The sequence below is a fragment of the Silurus meridionalis genome, chromosome 17 (genome assembly GCF_014805685.1).
Source record: "Silurus meridionalis isolate SWU-2019-XX chromosome 17, ASM1480568v1, whole genome shotgun sequence".
Taxonomy (NCBI): Eukaryota; Metazoa; Chordata; class Actinopteri; order Siluriformes; family Siluridae; genus Silurus; species Silurus meridionalis.
In genome coordinates this window covers 5608164-5631404 of record NC_060900.1, presented here as the reverse complement: position 1 = coordinate 5631404, position 23241 = coordinate 5608164, and the positions used below count along the sequence as shown (strand labels likewise).

The 23241-nt window shown below is 40.0% G+C and overlaps 1 protein-coding gene across 5 annotated transcripts in view; it reads right to left on the bottom strand.

The window, feature by feature from the left end:
- LOC124400100 (membrane-associated guanylate kinase, WW and PDZ domain-containing protein 2) overlaps nucleotides 1-23241 on the bottom strand; it is a 59906-nt gene that overhangs the window by 8934 nt on the left and 27731 nt on the right. For all 5 annotated transcript variants that reach the window (XM_046871702.1, XM_046871704.1, XM_046871705.1 and 2 more), the window contains exons 4-12: nucleotides 18618-18737; nucleotides 17325-17498; nucleotides 13107-13290; nucleotides 12869-12939; nucleotides 10015-10182; nucleotides 9110-9620; nucleotides 8480-9011; nucleotides 8333-8396; nucleotides 7818-8198 (exon numbers count right to left, since the gene is read on the bottom strand). In XM_046871702.1, the coding sequence (XP_046727658.1) occupies nucleotides 7818-8198; nucleotides 8333-8396; nucleotides 8480-9011; nucleotides 9110-9620; nucleotides 10015-10182; nucleotides 12869-12939; nucleotides 13107-13290; nucleotides 17325-17498; nucleotides 18618-18737 (2205 nt within the window). The remainder of the gene's footprint in view (nucleotides 1-7817; nucleotides 8199-8332; nucleotides 8397-8479; nucleotides 9012-9109; nucleotides 9621-10014; nucleotides 10183-12868; nucleotides 12940-13106; nucleotides 13291-17324; nucleotides 17499-18617; nucleotides 18738-23241) is intronic.

Below are 23241 nucleotides of genomic sequence, written 5' to 3'. Positions count from 1 at the left end.
ACGCTCGTCGGTCCACAAACACCAAGATGACATTTCAGCTCACATGCTGTTCTCTGTACTGTCTTGACATTACAGACTCGTCATCCCTCCTCACATAGCTTCACTACAGCTGCACTGGATAATGCAGGATAATATGGTTGGTTTATTAGCATTCATAAGTCAATAATACAATGTTACTTTAAGTATATTCTGCTTTCACAGCTTTGATTTTACCTAAGTCTCATACTTGAAGAAACCCTGGAGAGAGACTGTACTATTTACTGAGGGAAAAAGTGACTTTTACGTTTTTGTCCAGATATTTAAGAAGTGAGACAAGCTTGAGATTCAGACACAATGTTTGCGCAATGTTTGCTACAGTAGCATAGGAGGATAAAGGTCATCAGCTTCCTTTTAGGATGAACTCCTGCTGCTTTCATTTGTACTTTTCCCAAGGCTTGATGACAGTGATGCAATCATTGTTTTTTTCAAAATTATTTTTCATTAGATTTACGCGGGATATTTAAGCCGCCTTACAGACCCATTACTCAGCCCTTGTGAAATCATACCAGTAGATTGATGGGCTATCAACAGTGTATTCCTGTTGCTCCCTGTTGCTTCCACCAGAACCCTGACCATGATTATGATATTATTTGGAAAATTGCCATTGGGAATTTTTCTACGTTGGATGTAAATATCTTCTCCATCTCCCACTCAGTCACTCACACACACACACACACACACACACACTTGGACACTTACTTGGCTGTAACACACTGGGGTGTGAGAAGAGCAAAGTAAGCTTTAAAATTTAGCTGAGCCATGTGAAAATCACAAGACCCTAACAGCCACTTGTACACACACAATCTCACACACATACACACAGCTGGCTGCATTAGATCCTGATTTATGGTGAAACACATAAGTGTGCAGAACAAGACCACACACCAAAAAAGAATAAGAAAAAAATGGTTGAGAGAGAGGAGACAATGTGTGTGTGTGTGTGTGTGTGTGTGTGTGTGTGTGTGTGTGTGTGTGTGTGTGTCCACTGATGTAAAATGGGCTTTTTACTGCAGTGGCTTTACCTACCACTGATGTTAGATAATGAGTGGCAATGAGACTAAACCATCCTAGCAGCTTGAACAGATTTTCCACAGGAGGCTTGATAATATAATTTCTATTAGATTAGCTTGGCTAATTCGTGTGGATATTTAATTTACCTGGACTGACACGTCATAGCCTGCATGTACATGTACAGTGCTACATGGCAGGCAACAGTAATGAAGCTCCTATTACTGGCTGTGCATAATAAACTGTATCTAAAGCAATCTGTTTCTGAATACACATTGGAAATTTATATTGTAGCACCTCCTTGGGAACACAAGCCAGCAAATCCAATTAGAGCTTGAATCACCCACACTACAGGGACAAAAGATTGTGGACACCTGACCATAAGATTTATATTAGCTATTTTATCCCTATTTGCTCTATAAGAAGCTCCGGGTCTCTGGGAAGATGTTCCACTAGATTTTGGAGCGTGCTTGTAGATATTTGTGCTCATTGAAGGGTGTTAATAAGGTCAGGTACTGATGTAGGTGAGGTGAGGAGACCTGGGGTGGAGTCAGCATTCACATTCATCCCAAATGTGTTCATTAGGGTTGAGCTCAGAGCTCTCTGGCAGGACACTCCAGATCTTCCACTCCAACTCATAAAAATTATATCTTATTGGAGCTGGCTTTGTGTACACGGGGTATTGTCATGCAGGAACAGGTTTTGGTCTCCTTGTTCAAGTGAAGGGAAAATTTAATACAACAGCATCCAAAGACATCCTGTACTATCATGTGCCTCCAATTTTGTGGTATTAGTTTTGCGAAAAAACACATATGGCCCGCAAATTCGGGTGTCCCTGAATTACAACCTGAAATAAATTATTAAGCCTGACAAACATACAGTTTTTTTTTTATATAGCAAATATATATATATATATATATATATATATATATATATATATATATATATATATATATATATATATATATATGTGTGTGTGCGTGTGTGTGTCACTTTGAAGTAGTAACAAGAGAAAAGAAAATGCAATACATTAATATATAAATTATGTGAATTTTGACTTTTGAGCAGTTAGATTGTAAAATTTTATCTTTAACACTATTGTGCAACTGTTACAGCAGAAATAATCAATTTAGGATTTATTTCCTACTCAAAGCACAGCTGCTGGTTTATGAGCGTCGCATTATGTTACAAGCCGCAAGTGCGCAAATCTCTTAAAACAGACACCCTGTACTCAAGACCTGGCACATACTGACCCATAAACAGAGACTTTGCTTTTTAAAGCTCTTACCACAAGCACAGACTAAGGCTGTCCTGGACATTAACTGTGAGCATGCCAGAACACAACATTGCTGTCAGGCCAAACATCTGCAATGATACAGACTTTTGTTTCAATAGAAAAACTAATTAATTTAAAAAAAAGAACGTTGTGACAAATCACTGTTTACTATAATAACTATATACAACAAAACATAGTTCTGTATATAGTACAATGCATTTAACATAAATGTATATCATACATTACACAGTAAACACAAGTAGCTGTGTGTGTGTGTGTGTGTGTGTGTGTGTGTGTGTGTGTGTGTGTGTGTGTGTGTGCGAGAGAGATGCGTATATTGATTGACCTAAAGTGCAGTTAAAATGATGACAAATTGAAACGCAGTGTGATTTCTGTTGGCATAAATAGAAGGGAATCCCCATGACAGGCCCTGGAAGACCTTAGTGTGTGTGGGCAGCACACTGATGTGTAATAGCAATGTAATTCATCGAAGCAGATATTTACCTCTAAGCTATTTCAGAATTCAGCACGTTACAAACACATGCAGCAACCTGCAAAAAAAGTTCTTTATTTATAAACTAACACGCACTGCTACACTTCGATCACACTCTCCTCCGCGAAGCCCTTAATTCATTTACACAACAGGAATACAGGTCATCTTCAGATCACTTCAGAGCTAAATCATAAAATCATCAATGCAGCAACTCAGTTCAGGAGCATGTTGCTCTCACTATAGAAATCTAATCAGATGCAGTCTAACAGGAAATTGAGAGAAAAGATAGTTACGTTTGGAATTCTTCACATTTTTCAGAGCCGACTGCAGTCTCTCCAACATCGCTCAGTGCCTGTGTGTGTGTGTGTGTGTGTGTGTGTGTGTGTGTGTGTCTGGCAGGGTCCTAATCCCAGTCTCCCAGTCACACTCCTATTAAATCCTAGCACAAGGCAAAAAAGCCAGAAAAAAACAACAAAAATATCTGCGGGTCTCACGTTGGGAGCAAGCCGTTCAGGAAAGTGCACTCATGTTTAACTTCAGCATCTACTAGCAAGTACGAAAGGAATAGAGATGGAGGGAGTAGAGAGAGTGAGGTAGACTGAAAAAGAGTGATGGGGAGGAGCGAAAGAGGGAGCGAGGAAAGAGACCACTGCAGAGCAGGAGGGGGGGGATGTTGGAGGGTGGTTAAAACAGAGACAGAAGAGATGGAGAGGGAACAGTGAAGGAAAGCGGGACAGTAAGAGACAGGGTGGTGTGACGTAAGCGATGCAGGAAGCAACCGAGACCCGGAGGAGGAGTGACGATGTAGCATTCTCGATTCGGTTTCTAGATGCAGGGTGATTATGCCAAAAGAACAAACTGAGCTGCAGTAGAGAGCTTATAAGAGGTATAATGTGTCCCTCACTTTACAGTATGTGTTTGTGGGTGGTGTGTGTGTGTGTGTATACATTTACGATTAAAAGATGTACATCAACATGGCAAAAGTACTGCACCACAGACACGACAGCAACTAAATGATCACTCTAACTGTAATGTGCAAACTCCAGTCTGGCGCAGTATAAAACAGAGGAGCGCATTGACACTGCGATCCGTTCAGGACTCATGGAACTCAAAGCAATAGATTTTTACTCTGATTTGGACTGGGGATTAAAACATCATGAAAAGATAAGCATGTTGTTTTGTTTGTTTGTTTTCTTTTAGAAAGAATTAAGGACACACACACTTTTGAAAAGCTTATTTTTTCAATATTAGGAAATGTTAGGGGTTAAAGCTGACCTAGGAGTTATTACTCGTGTATGTCACTATGACAGTACTAATGCACTTTTAATAGGCAAAGTTTAATAATAATAATAATAATAATAATAATAATAATAATAATTACATTTAAAATCATAATTAAATCTTCACAGTAAAACTGGTAGTCACTCCGGCACATGTAAATTTTTGTTGCGGATTGACCCAGCCCACAATTAAAAAAAGGAAAAATGATGTGGCCCTCACAACAAAATGTTTGGGGGACCCTGTTTTATAGAATAACCCCAAGTAATATACACTCTGTTATGTGCATGATATATGTTAGGGATCTACCAGCCACACCTTCACCTAACCCACATGTCACTCCAAGCAGCTCTCCTACCTACTAATCATCTACACCTGGCACTCATCAGCCTCCACGCTACATAACCTCCGTTCCCCCACCAGCTCATTGTCCGTTCTACAGCTTAGGCTGATGAACCTTGCTGGACTACCCAAGCTACGACACTACGTTTCTGGTTTGGTTACTCTTTGTTTGCGGGACTCTGTTAGTTATCAGAACTTTCTGGTCATAGCTTTCACCAGGTTTAGTAAACCTGGAGTTTTCGTTCTGGTTTCCGTTATCTGCCTTGCCCTTTTGTTCTAGAACATGCTAATGTTTAATTGAAGCTGCATCCTTCCACACTGGTGCTAATTTGGCGCAAACAGCCTTTCACTTCACATCTGTCTAACCATGTGTGGCTCGCAGATCAGATGAAGTATATATATACGACTCATCTTCGCGGTGGCAGCCGAGTGTATAATGTCATTAGTGTCAGACATGCAGTGGTGCAGGAAAAACAGTCGATACGCCCATTTTCTGACACAAATCTCAAACTGTAGGCACACTCTATCTGTCATGTTGCTCCACATTGGATAATCGCTCTGTTGATTCATCGATTAAATGCTCTCATATTCTGTTCCGGCATTTATCTCTTGCTACTCAATGTACCCTGTCTTGCACATTCCTCTCTCTCTCTGCAGTTGCTGTTTTCCTCTGGTCTATATTTCTGTTTTTATTTTTTCTCTGGGAGTGTTTTTACTGGTGGTAGAAATGATGCTGCCTTCCAGTACATGGTAAGATGATTTGTGTATGTTTTAAAAACAAGAGAGAAGCACATTTACCTGGAATTTAATCCAAATGTACATATGTAATATGCGTATGCTTTTGCATTTCTAGCATACGTGCATAACATAGAAGAGCAGGGATATGGGTATCGATTGGTGGCATATGAGTGTGTGTAGTGTGTAGTAATAAAATGACATTGGTAGATGACTATGATTTTAGGATTTGTTTCTGGAATAGATTTTATTCACTATTTCTCAAAGACCTGGCAACCGTTTTTCCATAGCCACTAATATCACTAAACTTTTTGGGTAAAAAAGGTCCCCACAGATTATTAGCATCAGAAAAGAATTTGCTCCCAACAGCACATGGTTATGATGATTTCATCACTTCCTCCAAAATCCCACCCACTGGTTTGATTGATTGACTTAGTGTTTGATATACAGTGATACATCAGTGCGAGTGAAACTTACATATCATTTACCATAACTCAACAGTCAGATAAGACCTGACAGGTTATTACAGTGAACAAACTATGTGACAGTATACAGCCTTCAACTAATACAGTGATGATTTATCGGGTTAAGTTGGCCCCTTGCTCATAGTCCCTTTTACTTCAGTCTCTCCTCACATTTAACTTGTTTTTACAGGAAGTTTTTTTTTTTATTTAATGGTTTTGCATGGATGTGGATGGATAAATCCATGTTGCAATGGAAGTGACTAAGCCTATTTATAGCCTAATAAACCTAATTGTAGATGGTTGGCATGTTATTTGTGTGCACACTAGAGGTCAACCTATACATCGAGTTTGCCGATTAATCAGCACCGAAAATGGATTGCTTGAACTATCGGCATGCCAAGTTTTTCCGGGTTGCGTCCGTTTCTGGAGCCAAGTCAAGTTTATTTCTATAGCGCTTTTCACAACAGACATTGTTTCAAAGCAGCTTTACAGAAATCAACAGTCAAGGTGAATGGTGTGCATTTATCCCTGATGAGCAGCCGTGGCAACTGTGGCAAGGAAAAACTCCCTTAGATGTTATAAGGAAGAAACCTTGAGAGGAACCAGACTCAAAAGGGGAACCCATCCTCATTTGGGTGACATCAAGAGTTTGATCATAAATCTTTCAACAATACAGAACACTGGAGAGTGAGAACTAACATGAGCACTGGAGTGTGTGATTAGAATGTTCTTTCTACAGTCTTATACAGTCTTTATGGTTATAAAACTAGGAGCTATTGAGCAACTCATAAAATAGCACAACATTTGTGATCATCACAGATCCAACACCAGCTTCTCCATGCCAGAGCCTTTAACATGGAGCAGCTGGGGCCATTTCCACACTAATACGTTTTCATTTGGAAATGGATATTTTTCTCTCCGTTTTGGCTCTCCATCCACACTGAGACGGATTTGTCATTCAACGAAAATGTAGCTTTTTGAAAACGCTTTACAAAGTGGATTTAACGCTGTTTTCACATCGCAGTGTGGACTGTGGAAACAGGCTTCGAAAACGATACGTATTTTAAAGAGCCGTAAATAAAGTAAATAATTGCTAGGCGGAAAGGAAGCCTGTTGAATTATCTTGTGATTTGCGTACGCGCGACACGGGTAAGTAAACGTTTTTAGACGTTTCAATGTGGACGGGCAACTTTTGGGAAACTATTGAAAATTTATCCGGATCAGTGTAGCAAGAGAGCGGCCTCTAGAGGTGAATCACTGACACCACTCGCTTCATTGACACCATTCACACCGGCTCTGCTTTCTCCAGTATAATTTGAGGTTTCTTAACTTTGAAAATGTAAATAAAACTAGAACTAGAAATGGACCATGCTATACTTGAATCGTTTGCAAATCTTTATCAGGGTTAGTTAAGTATTCCCTGTTATACAAAGTTCAAATGTTATTGTTATTTGAAGTGTCTTTTTTTATTCATTTTGCATGTAACTGTTTACATGTAACTGTAACTATTTGAAAGTACGATCCAACCTAGCTTTCAGTATCAGTGAAATCCACTATCGTTCCCTCTCTTGGTAACAGATCCCATGCATTAAATGAATAAAAGTGCCTTAATAAAATGCACATAACATGTTAAACACATTTAATAAATTAAAACAGTTAGTATTCCTGATACATTCCAGAGGCATTCATGTACACAGAGGATTCAAAAATGATTAAAATAAACCTGGGAAAGCCTTTTCAAGCCAGCAGATGGCAGTAGTTTAACAAACATGGAGAGTAGAAGCGTAGTAAAACTTTTCAATGTTCAAAACTATTGATTATAACTATTATATCCTATAACCTAAAACTAGTTATTTTTAGACCAATATAATATTATAATAATATTGACAAGACTTAATATGGTAATTATAATATATAATATATTTCCTTGAAAGAAATAAAAAAGTTTTTGGAAGTGCCAAATTTAGGGGGTAAAAACATGAACCCTGTGTAATGTACCATTTCCACTTAAAAGCCATTTTTGATTCTAGAAATTCTAGCATATAGGCAGCAAATGGTCTTTGTATAAGCGTGTGTCATAGCGAGTTTAAAAACAAGCATAATTTCTTGCTAAACACTTTATACCAAAAATCACTATTACAAACAAACAAAAGTAATACTTCCATGTTATGGAAGCACGTACCTTTGCCGTTCTCCACGTCCTGTGAAGCAATCACAAATCCAAATCCTTCTCCTGACCTCCTCTTCAGCTCCACCTCGATTCCCCGTGGTTTAGATGCCCGACTCTTCTCTTCTATCTTTAATCTGGGATTGAGTGTAGTCCCGCCCTCTTCAGTACTCATCCAATCGCGAGGCTCCAGCGTTAATGTGACAGGTACTGAGTCTAAGAAGCTAGTGCTCTGGACCAAGGAAGAGCGCACGAGGGATTGAGGGGGCGGAGTAAGGGTTTTTCTTAGCAAAGGTGGAGTATCAGTAATAGGGATCTGAGAGGCAGAGGCAGGGCGTGGCAGGGTGGGGCTGTGCTGACGCCCAGACTTTGGAGAGATGGAAGAATATATGGCACCTATGGAGAGAAGATAAAACAGATAAGTGTGCATACAGTAATCATTTGAAACATTACCCAGGTTCAGCAAATAAACAAATTTATAAGCAAATGTATGGGTTAATGTACAAAATATCTACTTATATGACACTTGCCTCCTCTCTGCACTAGCAGAATGACCTCTGCATTTTTGGTGTGCTCTTCCAAAATACGATGGACCTAGAGCAATATTCAAAATCAGATTTTCTGTGTAAACTCATATTATTATTAGCAATTTCCACACCTTTTTTCTCCTGCTGTACCTGAATGAAGCTGAGACTCTGCACGTCAGCTCCGTTGATCTTCACAATGACATCTCCAGGTTGGAGGCTGTTACACTGCTGCCGGTCCCACACCCTCTTCACCACTGCCGCCCTGCCGCCTTGTCCGCCCGCCATCAAGCTGAAACCCAGACTCCCACCTTGACTGCACTTTGCCAGGGCGACGGGGACCAGCTCCCTGCCCCCACCATTGCTTATCGTCCCTGGTGATGGTACGCTGCTGCCTGGACTGGCACTGTTGGCGCTGTTAAAAGTGAAGTACGGCCCATCGGAGTGTGCGCTGGTGGGCGGGGTGAGCATTGAGCGCTGTCCATTTTGAAAGTATCGTGTCCCTACTCCAGGGGAGGAGGAAACAGAGGTGTGTCTTGATTCTGTTTGGGGAAGGGGCAAACGAGAGAGGGGCGGGCTTGGGGCACAAGAGGAAAGGTCACTGTCAGAGGACTTTGTGGAATAAAAGCGCGAAGGTGATGGTGGGTAGAGCGAGTTGTTGTTGTGGTTGCGGATAAAGTAGGCTCTGAAAGGGAAGAGGAGAAAGATGGAGATTAACAAAAACTGCAAAGATTCTAGGGTTTTAAACTTTTTGTAAGAGCCAAAATGACAAGGAATGACTACCTGTGTGATCCTATAGCCGACACCACTTCACTGTCACTCTGGCTGGCCAGATCTGATCTCTGCAGCTGCCTGATACTCCTTTGAGAATGCTGCGGCCTCAGGATATCGCTCTCTCCCTCGCTGGAGTATCGATAAGAAGACGGCATTCTGGGAGGTGGTGAATAATGTGAAGTATTACCATTGGCGTCCAGGCTAAACCTGGATGCACGTCTTCCATAAGCTCTAGGATATCTCTCCTCAGCATTGTACATTAGTCCACTGTTATTGAGAAGCATCTGTGATTGTGGGAGCAAGGCCTGGGCTTTGGGCTGGGTGGTGGTCGGAAGAGGTGAAGGTTGTGAAGCAACCCGAGACAGTCGAGGGCTGCCATTAGGGTCATAGAGTATGGGGTAGCCTCTACGGACCACCATGTCCACGCTCTGGCCCACGGGCACAGCCTTCAGCATTTCCACTAATTCTTTATAAGAGGTGCCCAGCACGCAGGTGTCGTTAATGTACACCAGAATATCCCCTAAGGAAAAAGAGAAAAAAATGCTAAATATTAATGCATTAGAAAAGTAAATAGCTCATTTAACATAAATGTGGGTCACTAAGAAATATAACCTGAAAAATAATATTAGAAAATACAGACTTCAGCAGTTCCTGTATGACTTTAAACTTGTGTGATAATTTGCAGTGACATTTTCTTCTGCTTTTTTGTAAAAAACTAAATTAAGGCTGTGTCAAAAAGCGACTTGAATTAGACAGTAATAGACATCGACTGATTTTGTTATGTAATATGCAGCGAAGGGAAGTAACGATTGTATTTATACTGTTGAATATATAAAATTGTGAATACTGTACTAGTTGGCAGAGACACACAGAGAGACATGAAACCATGACCGATATATGATTTGCTTGGTTACCAGTGTTAAGTGTTGGCGGCCCTCCAGGTGTAATGCTGTATATCTGTAAAAACTCCCGAGACCGGCTGCCCCCAGTAATGTTAAAGCCAAAGCCGTGGGGTCCTTTACACACCCGAGTGTGGACTGAGTACCCTCTCAACTCACTTGGCTGATCTGTAAACTCACCCACTGAGAGAGAGAGAGAGAGAGAGAGAGAGAGAGAGAGAGAGATGGAGATGATTTAGAGTTTATATGATTTATTAATGACTTTATCTAAGTATATAAGAAACAATGTTCGAATTTTTAAGAGCAATAATTAATAAATGTACAGGATAAAGTGAGTCTCTTAGTAGACAGCACATGCCCCTAAATTGGAATTAAGGAAACTAGTAGATATCAGTATTAAAGAGGGCACAGACATATTGTGTATTTGTTTGTCTTCAGTGGAAAATTGTAAATCAAGGATTTTAACCATTTATTTTTCTGTATGTAAGACTATAGAGACAATAAACACAGATGTGTAGCATCTATCTTACATCAGTCCAAAAGCAACAATCACCAACAACTTCCCATTATAGGTGGAACTCACATTTATCATACACGTGTAGTGCATTTCTTTTGTTGCTGTGGCTGTTGTATCATGATCTAATATAATAAATGTAACGACAACAGGTCTGCAAACCGAAATATGGCTTGATATACACAATATTGCATGAATGTAGTATTTCCAAACTAAATATCAAGCAACTGAAACAAAATGCAAAAAAAAAAAAAAAACCACACGCTGCAAGCATCACTGCCCATTGCATTGATTTGGTGTAAAAGGAAACAGGAACATGGTATTAAAGTGTAATAAAGAGTGCTGAAACATGCATTATTACAGGTGAGCCACCGATCAGACATAACATTAAATACACCGGCCTAATATTGTGTTGGTCCCCTTTTGCTGCTAAAACAGTCGTGGCCCAACGAGCATTAATGGATCAGACCACACAGACCAGCCTTCACTTCCCACGTGCATCAATGAGACTTGGCCACCCATGACCCTGTCATCGGTTCACCACTGTTCCTTCCTTGAACCACTTTTGATAGATATTGAACACTGTAGACCAGGAACAGCCCACAAGAGCTGCAGTTTTAGAGATGCTCTGACCCAGTCATCTTTCCATCACAATTTGGCCCTGGTCAAACTCACTAAAATACTTTTTTAGCAATTATTTCAGTATCTATACACAATTCAGTCTTAACTTATAAGTTAGAATAGCCTTTATTGGTCACAAATACATTACAGCACAGTGAAATTTGTTCTTTGCAGATCCAAGCTTGCTCAGAAGCTGGGGTCAGCCATGCTCCAGCACCCCTGGAGCACAGAGGGTACCTGTATCCATAATTAAGGAGCCTTCATTCCATGAGAGTTAAGCCTCATGCAGATGAACAGTCTGTGAATCAAGTTCATAGTCTGACTCAACACCTGCTTTTGGGAATTGTGCACAGCATCCAATAATCCAGATATAGGACTAAGAAGTACTAGTAATATTAGTGTAGCAGCAAATCTTAGAATTTTAAAAAATCTTAATTTTATCAAAGATGTGATTGTCAGTGCATTGCATTGCAGCCAGTGGGTATGTACTTCTATTTTCAATACACTTTTGAATAACGTGAGAACATTTGTGAGAAATTGATTCACTGTGGGATTGCCCAGTTCCCCTCTTGGGCAATTATACCAGAAAATGTTTTAGGTATTCGATCCTGTGCCAAAGGAAAGATTCAGCTTCATTTCATTAAGATGGCCATAATATCGGCATTTACTGCTGCTGAGCTTCTTTCTAAAACCCATCCTGACAATCAGACCCATCAGAAGGCAGGCTGGCAGTGCTCTCAGCCAGCCTGGGCACATTATTCAAGTTAAGAGAGTGAGAAGCAGCCACTGAGGATACTGCACATCAGGGCATGTTTCTGTATATGAGGCAGCTATAGTAAGCTCCTCTATACATCACTGTGGTGTTGCATTGCAGCTAATAAACTTTGTATTGTTGTCAATTCGTCTTCATTCCTGTTTAGTAGAGGTGCTGAGCCTTCAGTCAAATACAGCAAATGGCAACCGTGACCTTCTTCTAGTGACTGCTCTTTATCTTACCCAGATGATGAATACTGAATAGTCAGCAGTATTCACATAGCCTAGAACATCAAAAAAATGAATCCTTCCAAAAGAATCCATTAGGAAGTCTCCTTTCAAATAAGGCACAGCTACACTATATGGTCAACAGTATTGGGACACCTGACTTTCCCAGCCATATGTAGTTCTTTCCCCAACTGTTATTGCAAAGCTGAAGGCACACAATTGTATAAGGTGTTTTGATGCAGTAGCTTCAAATTTTCCCTTCAGTTGAACTAGGAGACCCAAACCTGTTCTAGCATGACAATAACCCTGTGCACAGAGCAAACTCCATTACATATGCTTTGCATGGGTAGATCTCCTGGTATAGAGCTCTGACCTCAAACCTATTGAAAACCTTTGAGACGAACTGGAACGCTGACTGCACCCCAGGCCTCCTCACCACTACATCTACATCAGTACCTGACTTTACTAATACCCTTGTGGCTTAAGAAGCACAAATCTCCATAAGCCTAAAATCTAATGGAACATCTTCTCAGAAGAGTGGAGGGGCGTATAAGAGCAAATTGGGACTAAATGTGGAATGCGATGCTCAGCAAGCACATACCATACTTATGACCAGGTGTCTGCAAACCTTTGGCAATAAAGTGTATAAATGCATCTTCTTTTAACAGGATACACTTTTATTAAAAAAATTGTATCGCGATGTGTAATATAGCTTTACAATAAACCATTATAGAACAGAGAGTTCGTGCTCACGGTCAGTCATGAAAACCGACTCTCGGCTTGATGTGCGACGGCTGTGCCAGTAGGTCGGCTTGGGCTGATGACTGTAAAACAACATGACAACACAAGATGTCAGTGTTGTTCTGGGAAGCGGCAAGGCATCACAGAACTGTTTTACATGCACTTTATAATATCATATACCCTGTAGACGGTCTTACTTCTCTACTAAAATATAATAAAATAAGATTTAACAGAAATATTGGGGTCATACTCTGTGTAGTAGGGTTCCCCTGAGTCACTGTAGGTCATTTCCCAGGTTTCAAGCCCCGCCCTCTGTAGTCCTCTTCTCTGCCTGCTTCCGTTCTCAAAGGCACTGCCGTCCCCTCCGCTGGAGTCACGGGACCGACTGGGGGATGATGTTGCTGCGGGGACACTGCTGGCACCTCCTGAGCCCCCTAAATGTGAAATAACAGATGGGAAGAGAGAATAATATAAAACTAAAGACACGTAAATTCAGGGTTGACGTTTCTTGTGCGACTGTGCATCTGTGAAGACTCTGATTGTTCCTGGGGCTAGTGAGCAATTTTACATTTGCAATTACATACATCTGAGCCAGGTCAGCATCGCCCCCTCTACACTCTGAACGGAAAGTATTTCCAATCCATATAAACGGATCACAAATGAAAGCCTACACTGTTGATTGGCTGCCATAGAATGGTTTGATCAATGGCTTTGTAAGGTCTGTGCCACCTCCCATGAGACAACCGGGCCAAAGCAGGAAAAGTGCATCGCACGACAAAACTAAAAGTGAACTTATGAAACAGTCGAATGGACAGTTTTAGCAGACCGTGGACTGGAGCGATATCCAATTACTGTTGCAAAGAGCTACATTTACTAAGGTTTTATTAAAACTATTTAGACATATTGAAGTACTTTGAGAATAACTGCTTGGCCAGTAAAGAATCCATAGTACTGTATTTTCTCTAAATCATAGAATTGTGTACAGAAAATTGAGTTCAAGTAGTCATGAATAATATACAAAAAGATAAGGGTAAAGTTACTCATCAGGATTTTGGCAATGTACTAAAGGTTTTCTCCCAGAACCTCAATCAACTGTGAATCCCATATCAGTCAGAATGCAATGACAGATTTGAAGGTCCTTCTCTTTCCCTGCACTGCCCTGAGGAATACCTGGCATGCCTATACTTTAATTTCTACTTTTCTGAACTATATAAGTCAACTGATCTTTGAATTGCCTTCCTTTTCACTGATCTCAAATATACAGCTTGTCCTGCCACCCCTATCAATTTGACACCAAAATACAGAAAGGGAACAGGTTTCTGGTGGGCGAGGCTTTTTCCAAAACTCTGTTTGTACACTATATAATTCCTTGTTTTCACGATTTGTTGTATTGTAATGCTGTCCAAAAATATAGTGTATTCAATGCAGCATGTAAACCCCAGCCATCATGAACTACTCAAAACGCACTACCTTGTTCAGTTTGTGCACTTATAACTGATAAATACAGTTTGTTACCATAGCAATTGGCCAACTGACTTTTACACAATTGAGAGGTGAAGACTCATTGTTGTGTATGTGTTTTTTTTTTTTATCTGTTACTTGATTGTGCTTGGGTTTAATACAGGTCATACGATGGCACAGATTAAGATACAGCTAATAAATTGGATGTGTGTCTTTATGTAATGGAAAAAAAATACTAAACCATTGTTATGGACCAAATTAAATATTTTACCTTGATCATCATCATTTCTGCTATAATAGTGTGCAATGTAGTGGTCCTGATTTAAATGTAAAGCAGTAATGACTAGGGGACTATTTTAGCTAGCAAATAAGAGCTTTGCTTTTTTAAATGTTTTTTTTTAAACTTTGTTTTTCTCATAAATAATGAATAAAATGTATTTCCTCTACTATATACACTAGATGAACGAATGTATTGGGACACCTGACCTTTCAAGTCATATGTGGTTCTTCCCCAAATTGTTACAACAATGTTGAAGGAGCACAATTTAATTGGACGTCTTTTAATGCTGTAGTATTACATTTTCCCTTCACTTGGATTAGGAAACCCAAACCTGTTCCAGCATGACAATGCCCCTGTGCACAAAACTCTATTGAATCCCTGACTGCACCCCAGGCCTTCTCACCTCACCTACATCAGTACCTGACTTTATTAAAACCCTTGTGGTTGAATAAGCACAAATCTTTAACACACCCCAAAGTCTACTGGAACATCTATCCAGAAGAGTAAAGTTTATTATAGTAGCAAATGTGGACTAAATGTGGAACGGGATGTTCAAAAATCACACAGATCTTATGGTCAGGGTTCCACAAACCCTGTCTCTATATGGTGTATATGAATTCTGTTATATCATAGATCTTTTTTCTTAATCTTTAAGGTTCAACTGTTGTGTATGCAGACATAAACGTGAACATTATTACGTAAGACAAAAGGTGAACAACCATGCAGTGTCGCAAGTAATCTTGCCCAGTGATTTTAAATTTATTCCAGGTTCATTAATTTAAACCATAAGCATCCCCAGCTGGGATCTGAACAGCTGCAAGCTGCCCCCTCAGTTCTAAGATAATTAGCAAGCTCCCAGTACAGACATAACCCATAAGCCAAACACACACACACACACACACACACACACACACAAATATGCTTTATTTGAGTACTTCAGGCATGCTTGCTGAATCTTGGCATAAGGTAAAATTTAGTAAAACAAAAAGTGACTACAGCATTTGTTTTTTGTTTGGTTTGCTTAATCAAACTATCAGTGAAGCTACACATTCTCTAAGTAGCTCACTTCAGTATAAAAACAGAAAGCCACAATCTTATTATAGACCCCAAAGCCTCAGTCAGCATATTCATAACCTTTTCTCTGGAATTAAATGTCAGTTAGGCAGCTGTTAGAGGCTTTAGCGTTTTATTGGCACCACATAGCAGTTATTGATGTGTGTTTTAAGCTGAATAACTAAACAATACGCAGAGAACAAAACATAACAGTTGTGTAAAAGAATTTCTGCCACTGTAATATTTCGCTTGAGGAAAAACAGGGGTAAATAAGTTATCTGACGAATTTATATAAACCAGCAAATGTGTAAAGAGAGATAATGTTAGCTCATAACTAACAATTCCTGGATGATAAGATGTGCTAGGTTTGTTTGCTAGCTACCTTATATACAGAAAATAAAGGCAAGTTGGTAGCTACGCATAACAGGTAACTATCTGACAAAGATGCCTGTTACAAATGACCCATAAGTGCTACCTAGAGCATGTATCCTCATGTAGATATAATTAACACAAAAGGCAATCACTATTTAAGTTTATTATAGTAGCTACAGTATTTAATTTTAATACTCTAAGCTTATGGCTAATCTATACTGGTTCTGCATGCTGGATTTTGAGTTTTGAAATACTGATCCACATAGACATTGATTACATGGTCTGCAGTGAAAGATCTTGAATGACCTGCTATAGAGCTCCAATCCCAACCATACTGAACACCTGTGGGATGAACTGTAATGCTGGTGCAACCCCAGTCCTACTCAACCTACACCAGGGGTGTCCAATCTTTTCCACAAAGAGCTGGTAGGGGTAGTCATTGAAAATGAAAATCATTTGCTCACTTCGAATGAAAACCTGCACCCATGCCTGCTCTTTGTGGAAAAGACTGGACACCTCTGCCCTATATCAATACCTGAGTTTACTAAAGCCCTTGTGGCTGAATGAACACAAATTTCCACAAGCGCACTCCAAAAAAGATCTTCCTAGACGAGTGGCGGTTATTATAACAGTAAATTGGGACTAAATGTTAAATGGGATGTCCACAACACACATACCAATCTTATGATCTTATGGGGAGGTGGTAGTGGTTAAGGCATTAGCCTTTGGCACCGAATAATTCAAATCCCAGCCACAACAAGATGTCCCTCCAGGGCCCCTGAACAAGGCCCTTAACCCCACAGCTGCTCAGTTGTTTGAATGGTGTCTGCTAAATGCTATAACTATAAAGTATAGTTTTGGGGAGGTGGTCGCTTAGTGGTTAAGGCATTGGAGTTTGGATCTGGAGGCCATACGTTCAAATCCCAACCAAACCAAACTGCCACTGTTGGGCCCCTGAGCAAGGCCCTTAACCCCATAAGGGTGTCTGCCAAATGGGGCAAATGTAAATGTTAATGTGTTGACAAACTTTAGTCCATATAGTGTATGTGAATGACGTGTGTGTATGATTTAATCATAGTATAACAAAAAAAAATTATGAATGTTACATGTTTACCTACTAAATTGTAAAGAATGAAAATTTTGTATAGAAGCCATATTGGCTTCAAAAGGCTTTCGCTATTAATGATAATTCTACTATTGAGTAATTAGAGTGGTATTAATAGCAACACAGGGATCCCTACAGTTTATTATTACACACTTATCCCTATAATCCTGTGTTGTTCTCTATATATTCTTCCCTACCTGATAGCCCAGAGTCTCCCTCACTGTTGTACCCTTCCTCTGCTGCTTTCTCCAGGTTACTGAGGGATTTGCTGCGTGTGCGGAAGTTCCTCAGAAGCTTGCAGTGCTCCTGGTAAGTGATGGGAGGGCTGTCAGGGCCGATGTGGATTGGTCGAGGGGTTCCGTAGTAGTTCCCTAAGGAAAGAATGATAGCGGAGAAGAGGTGCTACTGGTTGATTTACCACTGGAACCTTTAATACAGTCGCATAACTATAATGGCTTCTCACCTCATGCATCAAAATAAAATGGTTCAAAAGCGAATATATACTGCACAAGTGTATAACAATCATACTTTTGATCGATATCAACACACACGTGCAGAAACTGCAGGTTCCCAGGTTCTTAAATAATATCAGTCATGTTGGTGATACCATGCATTTATTCAAACATAAATGTTTTTTTTATTTTTTAATGCAGACTTAAGGTATCTGATATTTATAGTAGTAGCTAATCAATAAAAAAAAAAGTACAGCGGTAGCAGTTTTTTTTTTTCTACAAACCATTATGCTCCAAAAAGAAACAGAATCACAATGAAAGCAGGCCTATGATGTTGTACAGTATTTTTATCCCAGGACTGCATATTCGGTCCTTCTTGTGCTCTTGCATAATGCTGATGATTTATTGACAGAGCAACTTGCTAGCAAAGCATAAATCACGGCCCGGGCTCATCTGACAAGGTGAGAATGACGTTTATGGTGCTGAGTAAATGCTGCAGCATCTTTTATGCTAATACGTCTGACTCTCTTAATCAGGGGAGGGAGGTGATCCTGCCCCAGAGAGCCATAACTCACCTATATTCCCTGTGAGCGCTACAAGGCCGATAACACCGGTGCTGAATATTAAATTGCTTAAAGGCTTGAGAATTCATCGCTATATATTACTATCTAATATTAAAAAGGCTTTAGAATGTGATAGTGGGACTGCCGTTGCACAGAGGTGGACCAAAATGGACGATTGGGGCTATTGCAGAGTGGTGGCAGAAATATAACAATGTGTTGCTATTAAAAAATAATACCACTGGAGGACGTCTGAGAGATAATGGAAATGGCTAATTAATTTATGGGTCAGTTTGAAGTAAGCACGCTCATTATATAAGGATGCAAGGTGAAGAATGAAGCCTGTGTCAAGAAAAACTTTTATGATGTCACCTTTGCAACACTACAAACTCGTGCACCGATTTTGTTTTCAGCAAAGGTCTTCTAAGTACGGTTTCGAAAAAAAGTCAGTGCCACGTCTTGAATCAAAATGACTGACCTTTGAATTTCCCACTCTCCAGCAGAGCTCCTGACTCCTCTAGAGAGAAGAACTCTTCGACAGACACAAAGTTATAATCCACTCCTGAGATCTCGCCGACTCGAGGCTGTCTGGTCGTACCTACGATTTACATATAAAAAAGGTGAAAAAATTCTGAACAGAGATAAACACTGTACGTGTGTGTGCATGTGTAGGTGTGTGTGTGTGTGTGTGTATGTGTGTGAACAAATGAATAATTTACACCTTTATCCTTTTACCACCTCCACTCTGAACTTCACATTTTAAAGTCTACAGAATACTGAAATGTTGTGGTGCTCATTATAATTTGCTCATTGGTTTCAGTCATATGGCTCCAATTATATTGATCCATATCATATACCTCCAGTTTTATTGATCCAGACGATATAGTTTCAATTATACTGATTCTAATGTCATGTAAAACAAGCATTTATTTAGTAATCCCATAAAAAAAAGCTGATAAAGTATATACTGACTAATGATTTAAAAGCAACATCTGGTACTTTTATAATGCTAGCAGCGATCCAGCTAGTCGGGATAAGAGGAGGATTATTTGACATTTGTGCATATGCATCGACCCTGTCATTTTTATTGAGGTTAAATGATGCTCGGAAACCTTCGTTGTGGCAGTAAATACTCAATAAACGATTACAGATTTATCAAAAAAAGCCCAATTAAGCATCAACCTGAAATGATTACCCATCCTACAGCATTTTTCACTCTCTTCCCCGTGACTGTCAGGTAAGCGGGCTTGTAATGACAACGCCGCAAATGGTCCAGACCAATCATGCTGTTCAAACACCTACATTCTGACATGTCCTGTCGTCTCTCAGTGGACTTCTACAGGGCCTGAATGGTTACGCACTGTCATTCCATCAATCTTCCATTCCATTATCCACCTTACTGTCTGACACACACACACGCACACACACACACACACACACACACACACACACACACACACACACACACACACACACACACACACAATCCCTCACAATTCAAAATCGAATTAAGTTCCTTGATCATCTTGGTTTTATTTGTTCTCTTCGCCCCCGAGGTGCTCTATTCTCCGCTTTATTAGGTTGTCTGTGTGTGTGTGTGTGTGTGTGTGTATTGACATATTCAGCTCACATAACCAGAGGCTCAGTTTTGTTCTTCGACCAAGCTGCCTGTCACCCCTCCCACCACATGTCAATCATCACATGTCCAGAAGCTATTAGAAAAAGGGGAGAGCACTGTGATGGGTCATCTGTCCAATAATCTGAGTGACCCCAAGGGTGAATATGTGTGTGTGTGTGTGTGTGTGTGTGTGTGTGTGTATATACATATACATGTGTGTATGTGCGTATATGTGTGTGTGTGTGTGGTGGATAAGACTTATACACCACACAAGACATTCTCATGTAGAAGCACAATGTCTGCTTGAATATTGATTAATGGAATGTTAGAAAATAAAAATGTCTGTAATTATCATTATTTAGTAGCTTTATCAATAAGTAATGATGTGGCTGCGGGGGTCAAAAGTAAAACGCCTTCCCTGTAAAGGGAGACGTATGACACCACTTTGCACTTAAGCCTTAATGGGATCTCCATGACAACATCTAGTTAGAGCAATCACTCACTGTCCAAAGTCTGTTGGAAATAACATTGTCTCGCGTTGCTGAAGAATTCATTTCCATCTAACGTATAAAAGTGGAACAGAGCCTTTAAGATCTTAATGGTCATCACAAACTCTTTATATATTATCAAATTACCTTTGGAATCCACATATTCAACACAACAAACCGTATAATAATGTTGGACATAAATACATTATATACTGTAAGGTGTAATCAATATTTAATCTTAATCAAGCCCACTTTCAGTCTTCTGAACGAAATCATTTCCTCTTTTTCCTCTGTCTCTGTGCTTCAGACAGCCACGTTTTATCCCGCAGCAGGGTCTTTACGCCATATTGGGCTTGTGAAACCTATCAGAAAAATGTGTGTGTGCTACGGTGAACTTCTTTCCCGATCAAAGAATTCTATTTCCCGCTGGCCCAAGTTTCATGCAGGCTTTTTGAGATGTTGACGAAATTTTCATCCTTCAGCCATTAAACAAACCAAATCGTTTACAACATCAGCTTGGGTGGGCGACCAGCGATTTATCTTCACTGCCCAGTTTAGCTTCTGTAGAGTTATTATTGCAACTGTTAGTTAATAAATGCATACTGCAAGCACTAATTGCCCAATTGAACAGGAATCATGCTGCCCCATGCATGAGGAGGGGGGTATGGACAGGAAAGTAAATGGGGTTGCCAGATTAGGATAGTTTAATAATATTGCACAGCTGCTAAAATCTTGTTTTAAAGCAAAATTAGCAAAATCTAATAGATTTTTGAAAAAAAGTGTAATGAATTTCTATCAAAAGTGTAAATGAATATAGTATGTTTGCATTTACATTTACAGCATTTAGCAGAGATTTAAATCAACACTGGTTCACTGGGTTGCAGACTTATTGTTCCATCAGAAAACCATTTCCTCTGTTGAGAGGAACTATAGCAAAACCTTTTTTAAACAAAGACAAAACAAACAGGAAAAAAGTGCTAATTGAATGTTTGCGAAAGAGAAAGGTCTTCACCCATCGTTTGAAGATAGGCAGTGACTCAGCTGTCCAGACATCTAGGAGAAAGTTCATTCCAGAACAGAGAAGAGTCTTGACGTATTCCTACCTCTTTCCCTGAGAGCAAATGGGACAGGTTGAGTTTAAAGGTGTTTCTTCTTCTTTCTAATACCATCAGTTTGTAGCCTGGATTCTTTTGTGTGTTTTTTCATCTTGTAACTGGACTGAAAATTTAGCTAAAACCTGGCTGTGGAAATTAACTTTTCTGTCTTTGATTCACATACTGTAATAATGGTAGTGGGCTAGACTAGTGGGTTAGGCACTGGATCTGGGTCCTTAACCCCCCATGGGTGCTCAGTTGTGACAATGGGGATAAAGTACTCTGCCATGGATGGTTCCAGGCCCAGCTGCGAAATGAGGAGTTTTGGCGTTGGACTAGCAACCTGACGCCATAACAAAACTGAGACGGAAACGGCAAATAAGCCATCAGGCCCTTGCTGCACACTTGCATTACAAACACAATTGACAGCGTGCTAAGTATATGCTTTTAGGTTGAATTTCCTGTCACAGTGTAACCCTGAAAATCCACTTGATAGCAGCCTAATGCATGCGGCCTCTGTGCGATCGCCTCTCGATTTTTCATTTCGTTGAGGCTGCATCATTACAAATATCATCCTGCCTCACCAACATGTTCAACAAGTTTAAATCCAGCTAAAATAACAAAGTGTTTCTATGAGTGTACCTTACGAACACATTAGTGTTTGCAAGTGAGACATTGACAAAACACTCCTAATTTATCCTATTTATACTCTTCTGTTATACGACAAACCATTTAGAGAGAACTAATGCATTTGTACATAATCTATTGTCTGTGGAGTCATTTAAGCACGTAACCATGGAAGCCACTTTCCAATAAAATTCCACTGCATGCATTGATAATAAAAAACCTGCTACTTAATTTGCTTCTAATCTGTTGATGCCCTACTTTCATGTAAATGAGAATGGGTTAACACTATTTCTCTCTCTCTCTCTCTCTCTCTCTCTCTCTCTCTGTCCACTATTCTTTAACCTATCTAATGGTTTCGGTTTAATGGTTTAATGGATGATCCCTAATTACATTAATGCATCCACTTCTCATTCATTGTGAAAAAAGTTAGGATTTATGAACAAAAAACATGTGAGTGAGAGGGATGGGGGGTGGGAAGATTAAATTAACCATTAACCACGGCAGGGAAGAAAAATGGCTGCACTCGAACATACAGTATGCACAGTAATGGCCTGCTTACTCGCATGTTTCATGCGGGCATTTAGTATCGACAGTCCACAGATTAATGGGAGCTATAATGTGACCGCTTAATGAATCTTGAGAATGGGATTCAGCACTTTATACAGCAACCTGATTTTAGGTGATACCAACCTTATGGAACATGAAGTATATGGACAAATCTATTGGGGTGTCTGGCTTTTCCAGCTATATGTGGTGCTTTCCCCAAGCTGTTACCACAAAGTTGGAGGCACGCAATTGTATATGATTGTATAGTATAATTTTCCCTTCACTTGGACTAGGAGACCAAAACCTACAATGCTCCTGCGCACAAAGTCAGCTCCATGAAGATATGCTTTACATAGGTTGGAGTGGAATATCTTGAGTGGCCTGCTACTGAACTCTGACCTCGACCCTATTGAACACCTTTAGGATGAATCAGAACACTGACTGCACACCAGGCCTCCTCACCCTACATCAGGACCTGACTTTACTAACACCCATAACACATCATAGATTTATCATCAAACTCTTGATGTCACCCAAATGAGGATGGGTTCCCCTTTTGAGTCTGGTTCCTCTCAAGGTTTCTTCCTCATAACATCTAAGGGAGTTTTTCCTTGCTACAGTCACCACTGCTGCTCATCAGGGATAAATGCACACCATTCACCTTAACTGTTGATTTCTGTAAAGCTGTAAATTCATACAGTCTGTTGTGAAAAGCGCTATAGAAATAAA